The sequence below is a fragment of the Tenrec ecaudatus genome, chromosome 1, assembly GCF_050624435.1.
Source record: "Tenrec ecaudatus isolate mTenEca1 chromosome 1, mTenEca1.hap1, whole genome shotgun sequence".
NCBI classification, from domain to species: domain Eukaryota; kingdom Metazoa; phylum Chordata; class Mammalia; order Afrosoricida; family Tenrecidae; genus Tenrec; species Tenrec ecaudatus.
Genome location: NC_134530.1, coordinates 179,922,821 through 179,942,220, shown reverse-complemented (window position 1 = coordinate 179,942,220; position 19,400 = coordinate 179,922,821). Strand labels below are relative to the sequence as shown.

General features: G+C 42.4%; 1 protein-coding gene across 1 annotated transcript in view; it reads left to right on the top strand.

Annotated features, from left to right (window-relative positions):
* ADCY10 (adenylate cyclase 10) overlaps nucleotides 1–19,400 on the top strand; it is a 108,360-nt gene that overhangs the window by 37,390 nt on the left and 51,570 nt on the right. The window contains exons 12-16 of the mRNA XM_075540467.1: nucleotides 89–144; nucleotides 3,801–3,954; nucleotides 4,849–5,041; nucleotides 5,514–5,600; nucleotides 9,538–9,812. Of these exons, the coding sequence (XP_075396582.1) occupies nucleotides 89–144; nucleotides 3,801–3,954; nucleotides 4,849–5,041; nucleotides 5,514–5,600; nucleotides 9,538–9,812 (765 nt within the window). The remainder of the gene's footprint in view (nucleotides 1–88; nucleotides 145–3,800; nucleotides 3,955–4,848; nucleotides 5,042–5,513; nucleotides 5,601–9,537; nucleotides 9,813–19,400) is intronic.

Genomic DNA, 19,400 nt, shown 5'->3' with positions numbered 1-19,400 from the left:
CAAGCTTTCTGGAAACTAAGAACTAGTCACTCTGGTTTCAATAGTTCCTTGTTGTGAATCTAACACCTTCTTTTCTTCTTCTCTTCAGCATGTTTGGTTTGGCGAACCTCATCTGCAACAGAAATGAGGGTTACCCTTTGCTGGGTAGGTAGAGGGGGCCTGGCTTTTTAAACTTCTTTATTGAACTATAACAAGACATACAGAAAAGTACACAAATGACAAGCGTGAGGTTTGATGAATTTTCATAAAGTGAACATATTATCGCCAGGTGAGAGGCTCAAAACTCCCCCATGATCCTCCTCCTCCTGTGCCTTGCAACGCCCGACACACTAGAGTGACTTCTGTCTGCCTTGGAAACTTAGATGGATGGCCTCAGACATGTGCAATTATATGCATTTGCCTTCTCTTGCTGGACGGACTCCAGGGTAAAAGACTCGTCCATGTTATTGGGTGGAGCTAGAATTTATTCACTTTTGTTGCTATGTAGTATACATTTTATAAACATTCGGAAAGTTCTTTATTATCATATTGTGCACAACATTTGAGTTCTTTCCAGTTTGGGGTTCTTATGAGTAATACTTCTGTAAACATTCTTGTACACCTTGATCATCTGGTGAGCCCATCTGCACATTTCTGTTGAATAGATGTATATATTCTGTTGAGCGTATATATATAATTCTATTGAGTGTGTGTGTATATATACATCAAATTGTTGGGACGTGTACAACTTTGTAGATGACACCACACAAGTTTCCAAAACGATTGCATTTATTTATATTCTGACCACTAGTAGTGTAAGGGGTCCAGTTGCTCCTCATTGTAACCAACAACATAGCTTTGTCAGTCTCGACAATTTTCATATCTTTGTTGGTATGTAGTGCTATCCTATCATGGTTCCCACTTGTCCTGCTCTGCTGTGTTGAGCTCTTCTCCCGATGGTTACTGCTCATTTGGACACCTTTTGTTAAATGGCTGTACATTCTTTGGTCTATTTTCATTTTCAATATAGTTATATTTTTATTACAGATATGTCAGGATTATTTATATCTTCTGTAAATAGATCCATTGTTATTAGTTTATACTGTGCATAGCTTTTCCCACTGTGCTTCCTATTTTACTGTGTGAATGATTTTTTTTAATGAATACAAGTTCTTAATTTTAATGAAGTCAACTTATTCATCCTCTCCTTTCTCAGAAACCCACAAATTCAATCAACTCTGTCCTATAGACTTTCTGTGTGTACAAATCAACTCAATGGTGGTGAGGTGGTTTGGTTTTGTTGGCGTTGGTATATTTTATAGTTAAGAGCTTTTGAATCTTATCTCACAAATGTTTGCTCAGTGAAAAGCCATGAAGGTAGTTATCTGTGTTCTGGTCCAGAAATGCTATTGTTTTGCCTTCTACATGGTAATTTGTAACCCATCTGGAATTGGTGTTTTGGTGACTCAGGGGGAGAGTCTATCATAAAGAAAAAGATCTAACTTGTAACTGGTTAGAGAAGTAGACCTCAGAGGAGGCAGGGAGGCAGGCACGATGATGGACCTGTGGACTCGGCACAGCCATTTCTAGTGGCACTTTTTGTTTCCCATTCTTAGACCCAAACATCCCTCCTGAGCATTTCACCCCAAGCTAAAGGCCAGTTACAGCCCTCGTAGGTGAGTTAAGAGAAGGTTCTGTTCTATACTTGGGACAAACACTGCCTCGAAATCTTGGTGTCACCAGAATCTAAAGCAAGCTAACAGCTCCCGAACTGTAAAGGGCGCCCCCGCCAGGAGCAACGCTCCACTTTCACTGCCTTCTGGTGGTTTTCAGATCTTCAAGCAAACTCGCATTGAAGTCCAGATTCCCTCACCCCTGAGGAAAAGGGAGGCCCACTCACACTCTTATTTTAGGCCTGAGTTTCCATCTCAGGATGTGTAGGGGACAGTGGGTGACAGGATGCGGAAGTCCTAGCCTCTTGCAGGCAGACCTAGTATGACAGTCGTCTCATCCCGTTGGTACAAGAAAGCATGGATTGCTCAGAATCTAGTCTTAGTGCCTTTTTACCTTGGTTCGTCCAGTGCGGTGAAATGGATATCAGACTTAGGATATTCCCTTAGAGCGGTAGCTGAAAATCAGGCTGACGGAAGTTAACAGTATGAGGAAGATGCCCTTATTTTGTGAGAACACCTGTAAATATATGCTAATTAACAATATAAGGACTCCTGGTGGTGTGGTCAAGAGCCCTGGGGGTGTGGTGGTTACATGTTGGGCTCTGACCCACATGGTCAGCAGTTTGAAACCACCAGAAGCTCCATGGGAGAAAGACAGGGCCTTCTACTCCCGTAAACAGTTGCAGTCTCAGAAACCCACAGGGGGTCGCTCTGAGTCAACATTGACTGGATGGCAGTGAGTTTGGTTTTGGTTTTGATGGCGTGGTTGTAAAGTGCTCAACTGCTACCCAGAAGGTCATGGGTTCAAACTCACCAGCTGCTCTTCAGGAGATCCATATGGCAGTCTGCTTCCGTGGAGATTCAGGGCCTTTCAGACTTTATGAGGCAGCTCTATCCTGTCCTATAGGGTCACTGTGATTTGGAGTTGACTCAAGGGCAGTGAGCTTAATGTTTTGGAATTAACGCAGATAACAATAAACTATAATGAACTGTGTCCTGTTGGTGTTTGAGTCAAAATACCTATTCTTGGAATTAATGATCCTGATTTTCAACCAAGACATTAGGTAACCCCTGGGTATGTATTTGCTCTTACCAAGGTCTTAGAGAAAGGTCCTCTTCCACATTCTCTCCAGAGGAGTACAGTCTGTCCTAAATGAGTCCCCAACTCTGTTGATAGAAATTGCTCACGGTTTTGAATTACAGGTCTTCCCATTTATTTCCTGTCCTCTCATGCTTCCAAGAGGGTAGAGTTTGGTGTCAAATTTCAGCCAGGGCATCCTGTTACATATATTTAAATCCCATAACAAAAAAAAGAAAAGAAAAAGAAGAGGGAGGCGGTAAGGTGACTTGCATTTTCCTTTTCTAAGTTGAGCATGTCTTCTGCATTGAGCACGTGTTATTTTTGTAAGCAGAAAGGAAAAAGACTCACCAAAGCAAAACAACTGAAGTTTATTTTCACTGAGGACATGGGTGGTTAGTGTGATAAAGACAATTATTTTTATGTGGTTTTTAAATGCAATCACACCTTCTTCTAGTCATTCCATATCCTTCTAGTAGACCTGAAACGGTGTAATATTTCATTGACAGAGGACAAGCTTCCTTCATCACAGAATCTGGAAAAAAATAAGCTGTGCCTAAATTGTCCAATGTAGATACTTAATTTTAATGAATTTATTTCAATAGATAATAATATGCAGTTTAGTGTGTTATAGAAACAAAGAAAAACCAATCGGAGAATCGGATAACCCTAATTTAATTCTCGGTTGTGCAATCAAAACATCTATTTTTGCACTATGATTATATGAACATTTTAATGAGTTATAATAATGCTTTCCCTCACAACTAGTGAAATTCAAGTAAAATGGTGGTGAAGGTGTATTATTAACGGTAAATTGCTAAAGAAAGATTTTTTTCTCTCCCCAATTTAAAGAGCACAGGGTCCTGGGAAAGTCAGGGATCAATGCTCTGGGAAGTCAAAGAGCATTCATAAAAGGATGTCACTAAGTGTGCGTGCGTGTGCGCGTGCATGCGTGTGTGTGTGTGTGTGTGTGTGTTTTAAGATCTCTCTTTTTAGAGACATCTCGAAATATCTCTAGACCATATTGTGTTGATTGGATTTGCTCCCTTTTTAAAAAACACAAACAACAGGGCGTGATAAGGAGATCAAATACTTCATGTATACTATGAAGGAATATTTGATGTGTAATAGCAGCCGAGTCCTAATGTATGAAGGATTATCGGGCTATGGAAAAAGCCAGATACTTATGGAGATAGATTACCTGGCCCAAGGTGAGAATCACAGGTGAGTGTCTTCTAATAACTATTTCTTGTCAGCTTAGGGACTGGGGAAGTCCTTAGAAAAGAGTGTCATTTCCCACTCCTGTCATTTACATGATTTGCATCATGTAAACTATCCTCAACTCTATCAATCAATGGATGCCATGGTCATTGTATCAAATACATAATATACACATACGAAGAAGAAAAACAGAAGCCAAGCTCATACACAATAGGGTATTACGGAAGCCTGGAGAGGGAGAGATATGTCACCCAACCCAAGAAGGCAGGCTTCCAAAAGACCGCTCATGAGATTTAGGAGAAGCAGGCCACCAAGGATGAGGAAGGCACTGCAAACCGTGATAGGGTTCCAGGCTGAGGAGCAGCAGGAGCAAAGGCGTGGGAGGAGGGAGTTCCGCATGTGTAGGGAATTCTCACCAGTCTGTCCTCTCTGATTGCTAGCCAGAGAGATGGTGAGAAAAGGCAGATGGAGGCCATGGAGAATCCAGTAGGTCACAATGAGGAGCATGGACTTGCGTCTCAGGCAATAGGGGTCAATGAAAAATTTTTTAAGTAAGAGTAATATGAGAAGATTAATATTTCATTAGACCCTTCAAGTTTAGGCAGAGTCAGTAGCGTGCTATTTGGCAGTTATATAGTTAAGAATATGAGGGCCTGAACCAGGGCAGAGGTGGTGGGACTAGAGGTGAGGGAATAGCTAGGTTAAAGTATCAGGGGTAGGAATTTCGTAGAATGTGAAATATGTCAGAAGCAGGAACAAAGAAGAACTTCCAGGTAGTTTTGGGTAAATCTGTCATTACAACTAAATACGACGTGTCTGAGCTCCCCTGTAACATTAGTCTCCAGAATAAGCTATTGAAAATCTCTCGTTCCTGACTCTTGACTTCCGTATCAACAGGACTATTGCTATCACCTTGACTAAGGTCAGCTTCCATCACAATTTTTACACCATCCAGATACTCATGGCGAGTGTGCTAGGTTTGGACACGTGTAAACATTACAAAGAACGGCAGAGCAACCTTCAGAATAAAGTCGACAAGCTGTTGGATGAAAAGTTCTACTGTCTTCTCAATGAAATTTTCCATGTTCAGGTAGCTAGCTCATCTTCGACTTCCTCAAGAAATAGCAACAGGGTAGAAGGTAGGAGGGCCAGGGACTCCTGCCTGAAGCTGCACAACAGTATCCCTGGCCTTTATTGTTCTTTTCCCATCTGGAACAGCCAGGTGTCAAGGAGACGGCACCCCAGAGAGCACACCCACCTCTGGACACACACTGGAGTTCTCCGGAAATACCATACCCAAGAGAATCTCACTGGCCACCCACTGGTGCATTTTTTCTCACCTTCCCTCCGTTGACAGCCATTCCCAGTACAGACTGTGACCTACTCTTTTGTACGCATACAGGATACAAGGACAGCGTGTCCGAGACTCAAGGGAAGTTGTAGATTACACAGCCCACTGACACGAAACAGCACAGATCAGTAAAGTGACCTGCCCAAAGTCAGAGTCAGTAGTTGCCTTTATTATGCGCTCACATTCAGTAGTGTCTGAACTGTCTTTGCAGTTTCCCATTTCACGAGAGGCCTCTAAGCTGAGCTTCTTGAAAAGGCTAAAGCAATTGGAAGCCTTGTTTATGAAGATCCTGGAGCAAGTAAGAGCCCCTGTGGGTCGAGAATGGGACTTGGGGTACGAAACGGGGGGAGGGCAGAAAGGTTTGCACGTTTCACCACAAAGTCAGGGGGCCTGAGGAGTTCAGACTCCATCGGCAAGAAGCCTTGACCTATGTCTAAGTTTCATCCTAAAGCGCTTCATTCTCTGTCTCCCTTCCAAACACCACAGCAAGAATCTGTTCAGAATTTAGATATTCAGGATGGAACGAGGCCCTGAACTTTTCTTCTGGGAGTTCGACTGTCCCCCAAACCAGCTCAGCTCTCTATAGTGAACTGCCTTTTCCAAGAATGGGCTTTTGCCAAGAGGAAAAAATACCTAGGACCCCAGGGATGGTTCGGGAGGGCTCTGTAAGATTTTGAACACCACTGTCCGTCAGATTGAAAAAAACAACTCTCACATGCTCAGACCCTCAGTGGAGCTTTAGGAAAAGCATGAGAAGGGACGTGTAGGCTCAGGGATTCCAGAATGAGCTATCTGCTGTGTGACAGTGCAGGGAGAAAGCTCCGCTGGGACCACATCAGGTGGCAGCTGAGGTTTGGTCCCTGGCACTGGGGCCTCTCGGCTGTGCGATAATGAGCAGGGACTTTTGACATCTCTGTCCACGTAAGTAGCTCAAGTTAGGGTTGGAAAAACGTTCTTGTCATAAGGCCACTAGACTACATGACCTGCCTCTAAGGCAGTGGTTCTCAGCTCCTAACGCCGCGACCCTTTCATACACTTCCTCGTGTTGTGATGAACCCCCAACCATAAAATTATTTTTGTTGCTACTTCATTACTATCGTTTTGCTACTGTTATGAATCAGGCGACCCCTGTGAAAGGGTTGTTCGACACCCCCCCTCCCCAAAGGGGCCGCGACCCACAGGTTAAGAACTGCTGCTTTAAGGTCTCGTTCAGTTCCAAGAGTCTTTGATTCTGTCATTTATCCTACTTGTTCCCCGAAAACTCAGCTGCCCCACAGTGGTTAGCTAAATGTTTAAATGACATTTAACATGGGCTAATTCACAAAAAGGATTTAAAGAAGAAGAAAAAATCAGTTCTGAAAACAAGTTTGATAAATCTATGTAAAGCATAACTGGCTGGTGAACGGCAATTCATCTATATTATAGTTGGTTTATCAAAAGTCTAAGGCCACTCTACCCACGGGGCCTTTGTAAGACACCTCTCTCACTGCTCTCTCTAGAAGCTGGGGCCTGTCTCCTTTCGATTTGTGAAAGCATCGATCCATTGCTTTCTAACTTCCAGAGTTGCTTTTGAAAGTTTAAAGTCATTCTTGTCCCCAGTGTTAATGAGATACAAAACCAAAAGACTTATTATTCCTAGAAAAAATACTATTTATTCATCATGCCTTTGATCTTTAGTGAAATCTTCCCCAAACCACAAAATCAAACCAAACCAAGCCAACTGACTTTGAGTCAAGTCCAACTAACAACAATGATCGAGAGTTCAAAGGCTGTGGAGCTTGATGGGTGCCTGACAGGCTTATCTTCTCCCGTGGAGCAGGCAGAGGGTTGGACATGCAGACCATGCGGCTGGCTCTCCAGCGCTTACTGACAATGCTACCAGGGCTCCGTTCCTTCAACCACCAGGCTCATTCTCCTTCCACTGGGCTTCGGTGACACTTTGGATAGTTCTTATTAGACTCCACACACTAGTCCTACTTATGACAATGACTCGCTCTTAAACTGCCAGCCACTTGAGGAAAGCTGCAATAAAAATTAATCTTTGTGTCACTGTCGATTGGTAGAGCGGCTGCCCTAAGGAAATGTTTACTACAAGTTCATAATACAATCCTCCTCTTCTCAGGCATATGCACATGGCACACCCGTCTCAGATTCACTGCCCTCGAGCCGATTCTGACTGACAATGACCCTGCAGTGGGCTACATGTTGAACTGTTAATCTCAAAGTCGGCAGTTTGAGATCACCAGGCACTCCTCAGGAGGAAGATGAGGTTTTCTGCACTGGAAAGGATTTACAATCTTGGAAATCTACAGGGGCAGCTCTGCTCTGTGCTGTAGGGTCACTGAGAAGGCAACCCCAGTAGTGTCTTAACTGTCCCGCCTTGGACTGCTTTCCTCTCACTTAACTAGGGAGGTTATTGTCAAACAATGGACGTCTGCATTGCAGTCCTACGTGTGCGTTACACCAGGGCTCAAGTTGAGCCTGCAAATCCACTTAGCATCACAGACTGTGGTTTTCAGGGTTCTCAGGTAGGTTGACACACAATATAGTTTGGAAGCCATTTCCACAACTGTGCTTTGTGTGCAGAATGATCATTATGAGTTGGAATGAACTCAATGTTTGGGCTTGGATCGTGCTATCCATGTGACCTGGGGCAAGTTACCTAATTTTACTCATTTAACTTTTCTCAGCGCGTGCCTTAAATGCACCGCCTCCTGCTGAACTTGGGAGGATTACACGAGATGACATGTGTAAACAGCATCGTACTGAAGCCACGGAGACCATGGCTTTGTTGGCATTAGAGAGAACCCCCTTCAGCCTCCTCATCTTAAAGGTCAGGCAGCCAGGGCCAACAAAGTCCAACTGATGTACAATTCCTGTCTCTTGTTTCTGCTTTCACTTTTGTGCCCTCCGTTTACAGTCCTTCACTGGTCACGCTGCCATATGATGGAAACTCGCTTTGCCATCAGCCTCATCACTTAAAAATGGAATGCACACAATGGAACGCAAACCTCTCGATGGAGTAAAATACTCAGAGCCAGTGATGGGCTAGTCTCTACCGTATACAGTGCGGACATGTCATAAGGCAGGATATAACACTTGATAAAGATGGCTTGACATTTTAACATTTAAATATAAAAATCACATTGTGGGTATAAAAACATAAGGGAAAAGGATGGATTGGTCCAATCTCTTCTCACGGAAACAAAGCTAAACAAAGCTGAGTGGCCCGAGGCTGAGAGTAGGATGAAGGTTCTCTGCATTTAGACAAAGCACTGGAAATAAAGGACCCACTGTGAGAGGTTTGATGTTACACAACGTCAGCTCCACATCTTGTTTAGTACTCTAGCCCCAGCGCCTACGGCAGTGCCTGGCAATACATGCTTACTGAGTGACTAAATAATTCAGACTAGTTAGCGAGGGTAGTCTACACAACAAAAGGGAATCTCAGATCTGTTTGTAAGAGTAACATACACCGTAGTTTGAGCTAGAGCAGCATTAAGGACCAGCCAAGCCGCGACTGGATCCCCTTTATTGACCGCCACACATTTATCACCTAGCCCGGTGGGTGCTCAGTAAGTAGGTACTGAATATATATCACTCAAATAAATGTTTAGGAGGTCTTCATTAGTCAATGAATTCAAATGGCTTATAATTAGCATATCAGTTATATTTATGAGATGGGCATTTTGATTTGGCTTTTATAGGTATTCCCCATCTATAAGTATAAATATGCATTATCCTTATACAAAGATAATGGTTAGAAACCCTTAAACACCTTCATTAAATACCAAGGAAGAGTCCATTTTAACCAAGCTTTGTCCAAATTGACGCCTATTCCACACATGAATGGAATCTAAATGAATACAAAGTAATTGGGGAAAAAAACGGTTTAAGACGGCCAGTCCTTTCCTTGTCATTGCACTCACACCAAAAGATCAATTGACACACAGATGTACCCATGCTGATGCTGTTAGCTGCCGTTCAGTTGACCCCCAACTAAGGTGACCCCATGTGTTAGAGAGTAGAAAGGCTCTGTGGGATTTCCTTGTCTGCAGTTCTTTACAGAAGCAGTTGGACGGGCCTTTCTCCCGTGGAGCTGCTGTGTGAATTTGAACCGCCAACTTTTAGGTCATCAGCTGGTGACAGACTGCTTGTCCTGCATGCTCACTCACACACATACAAACCAGCCACCATGTACGACACTCTCCTTTCTGTTTCTCTCCCATGTGTAGACCGTGAAAGAAGAAAGGATTATTTTCATCATTGATGAGGCCCAGTTTGTAGACTCAGCGTCGTGGAACTTTTTGGAGAAGCTGATCCGAACTGTCTCCATCTTCATCATCATGTCCCTGTCTCCCTTCCTCGACATCCCCTGTGTCGCTGCCAGCGCCATCATGAAGAACAGGAACACCACCTACGTCAGCCTGGGCGCCGTGCAGCCTAAAGACATCCTCAACAAAATCTGTCTCGACCTCAACGTGAGTGGCATCCGCAAAGAACTGGACTCGTAAGTAACCCAGTTGATTCTGTCAAGAGCTACATTGACTTCTGTGCACATCCCCCACATTCAGACTTCACCTAATTCCTTAGGATGTACCTGAGAAAGTCATCAGACTATTGCCGCCAGCAACACCCTTCGAAGAGACCATTCCTAAAGCTTGTCAGGATGGGCACAGCTCACTCTCGCCTTGGGATGACCCCTGTTATACATCCCCAAACTTGGCTTAGAGACGTCGGTTACATTTCCCTTTCCTTGTGTTACGTACCAACCATGATCAAGGCCACCAGCCTGAGTAAGTGATGGAAAGGCAAATTTGCTCAAACGAAATATCAGAACCTACTGTTACGCAGGACTTACTCGGCTGGCAATAGTGTAATTGGGTATTGGTTTGCTCTGTCTGTGGCAGGGATTTAACGTTGACTCTCTAGGGAGTGTTTTCTGAACTTGGCTATTTTTCTACTGGTTCTGGAAGTAGTCTCTAACGTGGATACTGCATCGTCCTTAGCAAGCTGTCTACAATTGCACCTTGGCATTTGCACCCATTCTTCTGAATAAGATTGTTTTGTTCCTTGACTAACGATGTCTTCAATAAGGTCTCATTTAAAATGGCTCCAGACGCAAATTGTGCGCATGCTCTCTCTCTCTCTCTCTCTCTCTCTCTCTCTCTCTCACACACACACACACCTGTGTGCACACCTCTAAGCATATATATATGTGTATATATATACATATCTACACACACATATAACTTAAAGAGAACATTCATTGAGTTATTTTTTAAACTTTTGTTTTTAACAATTTTGCTAGCATATCATTCATATAACAAAATTGAGTGGTTTCAATATATTAAAGAGTTGTGCAGTCATCACCACAACCCATTCTCTTCATTCTTGTACCCATTATTGTTAGCTCTCCATTACTCATAGCCTCTCCTGCCATAACCCTAAGGAACTATTAATCCAGTTACTCTCTATAGTTTTAGCTATCCTCAATTTCATATAAAGAAAATCAGAGAAGTAACTCCAAAAATGACAATAAAATAAAAACAGCACAACCTCAATCCAAAATGAAGATAATAAGCATGAAAAAATAAAAATAATTGATAAATTATCAAGGGTTCATGAGGTAGAGATGGTGGGGGTAGGAGAGGAAAAATGAGGAGTGGATACCAAGGACTCAAGTAGAAAGCAAATGTTTTGAAAATGATGAAGGCAACAAATGTACAAATGTGCTTGACATGATAGATGGATGGATGGATTGTGATGAGTTGTAAGAGCCCCCAAGAAAATTATTTTTTAAAGTAAGAAAGATAATAGAACTAGAACAAACTTAAAATGGGTCAAAAGGGGAAAAAATGAAACACAATTATATATATGTATAACTATAGATATGTAAAGATATAAATATATAAAGATAGGTGTATTTTTCTAGGCATGTATAGTTAAGTAAGTATAATAGGGAAGTAGATGAAATTTGGAGCTCTATTTAAATCCTACCCCAGTAAGAGAATGGTTTGTTTAATAATGTGGCAATGTAGGATACTCATCTTCCCTACATGATCGCTGAAGACAAACAGGTGCATAGGAAATGTGGTGAAGAAAGCTGATGATGTCCAGCTATTAAAAGATATAGCCAAAAAAATAGCATTTGGGGTCTTACAGGCTTGAAGTCAAACAAGCAGCTATCCAGCAAGGAAGGAATACAGCCCACATGGAAGAAGCACACCAGCCTGTGTGATCATGAGGTGTCAACGGGGAAAGGTATCAGAAGTTCAAAAACAAGCAATCAAAGAGATGTGAAGGAACATAGGCAAGGTGGAGACCCAAAGCCCATCTGTAAGGCAATTGGACAGCCCCTCACAAAAGGGCCACACGGAAGGGCTGATATATTCAGGGTTCACTATCGCACTGATGGAACACACAACTATCCTCTAGTTCTTTAACATTTCCTCCTCCCACTATTATGGTTCTAGTTTCACCTCACTAATCTTGCTAGTCCTGTGTATGTACATGGGTGCAACCAAGATCTTTCAATACACGGAATTCAAGATAGAGTCTCCCCTCAGAAACAGTAAGGGGAGCATTGACTTGACCTCCTGAGGGTATGAGAGGAGAGAGGGGGAGAAGGGAAAGGGGGAAAGGGGGAAATAAGGGGGAACAGAGAGCTGTGATGGCTGGATAACCCCACTCGCAGGGAATGAACATTGGAATGTCAGGAGAATGGATACATGGGATGGTGTAAGTTAAGGCAAAAAATAATAAATAATATTAATATATAATATTCTGAGGATTCAGGGGGTTGGTAGGGTGGAGGAGGGAGGGGATAACAGGGAGCTGATATCAAGGAGTTTAGGAAGAAAAGAAAGTGTATTGGAAAAGATGAGGGCAGCAATTGTACAATTATGCTTGATCTAATGGAATTATGGATGATAATAATATCTGTAAGACCTCCTGATAAAATGTTTATTTTTTAAAAATTTAGCTTAACTATATCTGCAGTACTAATCTACTTTCCAATGCACTCTGCCGAGGGTAAGACTATTCATATCTCTAGTTATTGGTGTGAGGGAGTTCAGTGAAGACCTAATGTGTGTGAAGACTCTGCAAATGGATTTGGGCTTTAACTACCAAAGCCTTCTGCAAACTGAGTGCTCAGAATTTAAGCTCTAACACAATTCTCTGCACTGATCTTGGATTTTATTACTTACAGTCCTTGGATCACACAGGTTCAGATCACGCACTCCTTCCATGTGGACTTAGCTGACACCTCGCTTATATGACAAACCTTTAAGGCCACTGACACTGTTCTTTCTGATAGCCAGGCACCATCTGATTTCTTCACCCTACTTTGAAAAAGCACGCGTATCTTCGGTGATCACTTTATGAGGGCAAGTATTGAGCAGGGTCCATGGTAAGAACTAATTGTTCTTAGTTTAGGACTTACAAATGAGGGTGAGCTAACAATCTATTTGTGTGTCTAAAGTTTACTTCTATCTCTGGTCCCCTTTAGAGGCAGAGGTAGAAACCACAGGGCAGTTCTACCATGTCCTGTAGGGTCGCTATGAGTCCGATTCAACTCCATGGCAGTAAAAGTTTTTATATTGAGCAGAGGAAAATATACATATATAGGAAAGCTCTTTAGACTAAAATACATGGGATGTTCGCATATACAGGTTAAACGCTTAAGCAGCTAAACATTGTTGAGGAAAACAGTGAGGTTTAGACACAAGACACAAATTTCAAAATGCTTATTCACTAAGACAAAGCTATGTCTATAGGACTAAGACATGTCATAAAAAGCAAAGAAAGTATGAAAATAGTAAGTTTATGGGAGTCTGAAGCTGTCAATTATTGTGCATCTCACATTTACTTTTTGACCTAGAAATTCTGATTCTAGGAATCAATTCCAAAAATACACTGGCAAAAATATGCAATTATATAGGGACAAATATTTTTAGGGGGATATTATTTTTATAAGGAAAAGACTGACAACATCCCAAGTGTTCATTGCTAAGGGGGAGGTTGAATGAACCATGATACATCTACACAGTGGAGAACTCCGTCTACACAGTGGATCAGTAAAAAGAAAACACGCAATGACTGGTATGGAGGAATGTGAAATAGCACATTGTCTTTTGTCTAAGAAAGTGGGTAAATACATGTGTGTGTTTACTTCTGTGTTTAAAAAGGATTTGGAGAATAAGTGAAAAGTGAATCATAAAGGTTGACCTGTAGTGCAAGGAAGGGAAGCACACTGAAGCTGTACCTTAATAGATTGTTTTGGCTGTGGAAAGATTTCCTACATTATGAAAATGAAAACAGCACTCCCTACAGCATGACAACACATGAACCAATAGAAGTAACAAGTTGGTAGCATGATCCCACATGGAGAAAACATCTCGAGTGATATTAAAACACAGTACATTCCAAATGGCGTAAAATATTTACTTCAATGCCCATGAACAGATGAATGAATAAAAATAAGGTGGTCTATACATACAGTAGAAAGGACATTCTGGTATAATCTACTATATACATGAGCCTTGAAAATGATATGCTGAGTGAAATAAGTCAGTCACAAAAAGTTAAATACGGTGTGAGCCTACGTATTTTAAATATCTAGAATGCCCAAATATATAGAGACCAAAAATTTGTGAGTTGTCTGCAGGAGCAAGATGGAGTGGGAAAGGACGCGGCTTTGCTTGGAGACCACTGGCTTTGGGTGAACAGTGATGGAATAATTTGGACATGACTAGTGATGTGGTTGCACACCATGTTGAAAGTCATCTATGTCACTAACTTCCTCGTGTAAAGTCGTTGACTTGAAAAATGTTTGCTTTTGTTGTATGTACAAGTACTACCATAACAATTCAAACGGCAGAGGTTCACTCGTGTGATGCTGCTCGCTGGTCCTGACTCATAGCAACACCATATGCCACAGAGCAAAATGCCCCGTTGTCCTGCACCAGCCTCACAGGCGGTGCTGAGCCTGCGCTCATCGTTACAGCCGCTGCGTGGGTGCATCTCATGGAGGAGCAGCTTCTTCTGCACTAAAGTGTGCTGTGCTCTTCTCTAGGCAACGGAAACCAACATCGCGTGGGCCAGGCACACCTTAGCCCTCAACGGGACATGGCTCCGTTTTAGCACTTTGAAGGGTCGGTTGCAGTACATTTGTCCAGTGCAATAAGTCTTTTGCTTTCTTGACTACTGATCCAGGAGCACTGATTACGGATACAAGCAAGATGACATCCTTGGTAATCTGATTCTTTCCTCCTTTCATTATGCGGTTACCTGCTGTGGCTCAGTTGTGAGCATTAGGGGCTTCTTTCCATTGAATTGCAATCGAAGCGGAAAGCTCCAATGCTTCATCTCCATCAGCAAGTGCTTCGAGCCCCCTTGACTTCAGGGAGCATGGTTGCGTCATCTGCATATTGAAAGCTGTCAGTACACCTTCCTCCAGTCCTCACGCTGCATTCTTTTTCATATCGTCCAGCGTGTTGGAAATTTGCTCAATATACACTTTGAACGAGTGTGGTGATAAGATACAGCCCTGAAACGCCTCTTTCCTGATTCTAAACCAAGCAGTACTCTCATGTTCTGTTTGAACCACTGCTTCTTGGTCTATGTACACATTCCACGTAGATGAGCACAATTTAGTGTTCTGGAATTCCCACCCTCAATGCTGTCCATAGTCATGATTCACACAGAGGACGCATTTGCATCAGCAATAAAACATAAGCTTATCGTATTCTCTGCCTTCAGGCAGGATCCATCTGACATCAGCAATGAAATCCCTCTGTCCATGCCCTCTTCTGAATTTTGACTTGAATTTCAAATAACTTCCTATTATTGGTCTTTCCTTATAACATGAAGAAACTAGTACATGGATCAAGAGGCAGTGTGTAAACAGAACAAGGGGACACTGCATGGTTTAAAATCAGGGAAGGTGTGTGACAGGATTCTATCCTCTCACCATACTTATTCAATCTGTCTGCTGAGCAGATAATTTAGAGAATCTAGTTAGAATAATGTGGCATCAGGATGGAAGGAAGGTTTGTCAACAGCTTTCAATATGCAGATGACACAACCTTGCTTGCTGAAAGTGAGGAAGACTTCCAGGAACTTGCTGATGAAGATCAGGGGTTGCAGCCTTGAGTATGGATTATAACTCAATGTAAAAAAGACCCACATCTTCGTAACTTGACCAACATCATGATAAATGGAGGAAAGATTGAAATTGTCACGGATTTGTCTTGCTTGACACCACAATTAATGCTCATGGAAGCAGCAGTCAAGAGATCAAAAGACATGTTGCATTAAGACTTCTTTAAAGTACTGAAGAGCAAGGAGGGTACTTTGAGGACTAAGGTGCACCTGAGCCAAGCCATGATCTTTCCAATTGCCTCATATGCATGTGAAAATTGGGCATGGAGTAAGGAACACTGGGGAAGGATTGATGCATTTGAATTGTGGTGCTGGAGAAGAATATAGAAAATTCCACATACTGTTAAAAGGACAAACCCATCTACCCTGGAAAAATACATCCAGAGTGCCCTTTAGAGGCAAGGATAGTGAGACTTCATCTTACATACTTTGGACATGTTATCAAGAGAGACCAATCCCTGGAGAGGGACATCGTGTTTGGAAAGTGGAGGGACAGAGAAAAATAGGACGGACCTCAAGGAGATGGATTGACACAGCGGTTGCAACAATGGGAGCAATTGTGAAGATGGCACAGGACCAGCCTGTGTTTCGTTTTGTTGTGCATGGAGTTGCTATGGGTCGCAACCAAATCAATGGCCCCTAGCAAAAACAAAAAAAGTTGAGAATACCGATGTTATTTCATTTTTGATTACTTCCAGTTTTCCTGGATTTGTGCTTTATACATTCCACACTCTGATATTAATAGCTATTTGCATCTGTTTCTTCTCATTTTGAACTATGCTCCATCAATTAAAGAAGGTCCTGAAAACTTTACTCTATTCAAGCCATCACGGTTGACTCTACCCTGAGAAGGCAGCTCTTTGTCAGTCGTATTTTGAGCACCTTCTGACATAAGGCACAGTAGGTTACAGGTTGTGGTGCTATCCTCAAAGTCAGCAGTTTGAAGTCCCCACCAGCTCTGGGGGGCAAAGATTTAACTTTCTACTCTTCTAAAGAGTTAGTCTTAGAAACCCACAGAGGTAGTTCTATTCTGTCTTTAAAAAAATTTTTTTAAACATTTTATTAGGGGCTCATACAACTCTTATCACAATCCATACATATACATACATCAATTGTATAAAGCACATCTGTACATTCTTTTCCCTAATCATTTTCAAAGCATTTGCTCTCCAATTAAGCCCTTTGCATCAGGTTCTTCCCCCTCCCCTCCCCGCTCCCCCCTCCCTTATGAGCCCTTGATAATTTATAGATTGTTATTTTGTCATATCTTGCCCTATCCGGAGTCTCCCTTCACCCCCTTCTCTGTTATCCGTCCCCCAGGGAGGAGATCACATGTAGATCCTTGTAATCAGTTTCCCCTTTCCAAACCACTCACCCTCTACTCTCCCAGTATCACCCCTCACCCCCTAGTTCTGAAGGTATCATCCACCCTGGATTCCCTGTGCCTCCAGCTCCTATCTGCACCAGTGTACAACCTCTGCTCTATCCAGACTTGCAAGGTAGAATTCAGATCATGGTAGTTGGGGGGAAGGGGTCACGATGAGTTGGAATCAACCCAATGGCAGTGAGTTTTGAGTCTTGCAACCTGAAGGGCTCATCATTTAGCACAATATCTGAAAATATTTTGCTGCTAGTCCAAAAATTTCCAGTTAATCTGACAATAGTCTACTGCTTTCATAAAGTCTTCACTGGTTAATCGCTCAAAACTAGATATACCCTATTCCTTCTTTGTAATCTATGCTCAGTCTGGAATTTATTCAGCTGGGGAGATGCTCTTGGTATTTGAATCACTGATGACATCGTTTCTGGTATCACAGCAACATACGAGCCACCACACTAAGACAAATCGACAGACACGTGGGGGGTTTGCCCCAAGAACCTTTCAATATTGCAGCTCCAGGCTTCATTTAGTTTGCTTCCTGTTATTTCACCCTGGGAAATGCTGAGCATGTTTTTCTATTTAGATTTTCCAAGTCTAAGTCTTTGTTCATTTCACTATAATGCTTGACTTTGTCTTCTCAAGCTGCCTTTGAAAACTTCTAGTCAGCTCTTTCACTTCATCATTTTTTTTTCCCAGTTGCTTCAGCTACTCTGTGTTTAAGAGCAAGTCTTAGAAACTCTTCTGACATCCACTTTTGGTCTTTATTTCTTTTTTAATGACTGTTCCTGTCTTTAGTATGCGGTCCTTGCACAACTTATCTGACCGTTGGCCATTCACATTTAATGTGCTCAGTCAGCAATTCAAACCCACACTCTGATCCTTGGGAGAGAGATGTGGCGCTGTGCTTCCTTAACCTGTGGAACAGTGAGTGCTAGTACATCCTCCAGGGTCTCCATGAGTCACGGTTGACTTAACAGCAATGGTGGGCATTAAAAAATGACAGGTAGTGGAGAGACACAAACAAAAATGAAACACTAACACACCCTCTCCCCATAGGGGCACCAAGTAAGTAAATCCTTTGGGGGCTTGCTATTTTGCATGGAAATTGCTTCTCCAACATATCTCTTAATTCTGCTGCTAAAATTTGTTTTAACCTTTCACATGTAGCCAAGTCCCAAGCTCTCCTCCATGTCCTTTTAAGATCCCAAGCTTCCTCTTTCTCTACGTTTTTGCTTTCATTGGGATTGGGGGAAAACCGCACCATTACCATCACTACCCAACAAGTGAGGAGAGACCCACAGTGCATTCACAACATCTTGCTCCCAACATTTCTCTCTGCTTTCTCATATCTGGCGTCTTGCTCACATTTGCTTATAGGCGTAAGTATACGGTTTTTCCAGTTCACTTTGTGATTCGGTTTCCTCGGGCATATGGGATAGCCCCAGAGTGTCCGTGTGATTCTTATCCTTTCTTGTCTTGGTTTTGCTTGGCTAATCCCCGGAGCTGAGAGAAGATGAAGACAAGATAAAAACAGGCTTGAAGTACAGAAAAGTAAGGTGGGAAAATCAGGGGTGGGGTGGGGCGAATGTAGCATGGGGATCAAAAGGATGGAGCAGAAGTAGTGAAAGAAGAGCTTTGGCCCTTAGGTGGATTTGCTTGAGCATGGACTTTTAATGAACTGTAGCAGTGTGTCTTTTGGGTTGTGTCTCCTTTAGGCTAGTATTTCCTATGCCTCTTAAGGTGGTTATGACAAATGTAAAATAAGAAAGGCTGAAACCCAAGGAAAGGGGCACAGGCGCTAAAAAATATGTGAGAATGATATTATTCTCAAGTGATTGAAACGACTTAAATACTTTTTTCCTTCCTGTGTTAGTCCAGGTAGACTATATGAACAAATTCATAGACACTCATATGTGTATAGGAAAGAGCTTTATATACAAGAGCAATGAAATATTGAGAAAACATCCCAGCCCAGTCCAGATCAAGTCCGAAAGTCCCATATTAGCCCATATGTCCAAAACAACTTATAAAGTACTCTTTAGACTCATGAAACACATGAAATGATGCTGAATGCAGGAAGATCACAGGCCAGTGGGTGGAAAGTCCTGTGGATCCAGTGGCAGTTATGAGCATCTCAGTGCTGGCAGAAGTCTCCACGTGGCTCCTGCAACTCAAGGCTCTAGCATGGGTCCATGGGTCCTGTCAGCTGCCACGTCTCCCAGGGAATTGGCATGTGTCTCGCTTCCGAGTTCTTTTTCTCTTTAGTGTCTCCAAATGAGGTAATCAAGCTGTGATCTCATTGACAGGCTAAACTTCACCCCTTCATTCTTCCTCCTATCAAACTGACAACAGATTATGTAACTACTACAGACCACCCCTTGTCAATTTGACACTTTCACACAACTCTTTAGCCATATATAGTTTTCAAACAAACAATAGTAAAACCATATCTGTACCTAACAGGATAAAGCTAAAATGCAGACAATTCAATCTGTGCCACCATCATTTAAACATAACATTCTTGAAGTGAACAAAACAAAAATATCCTAT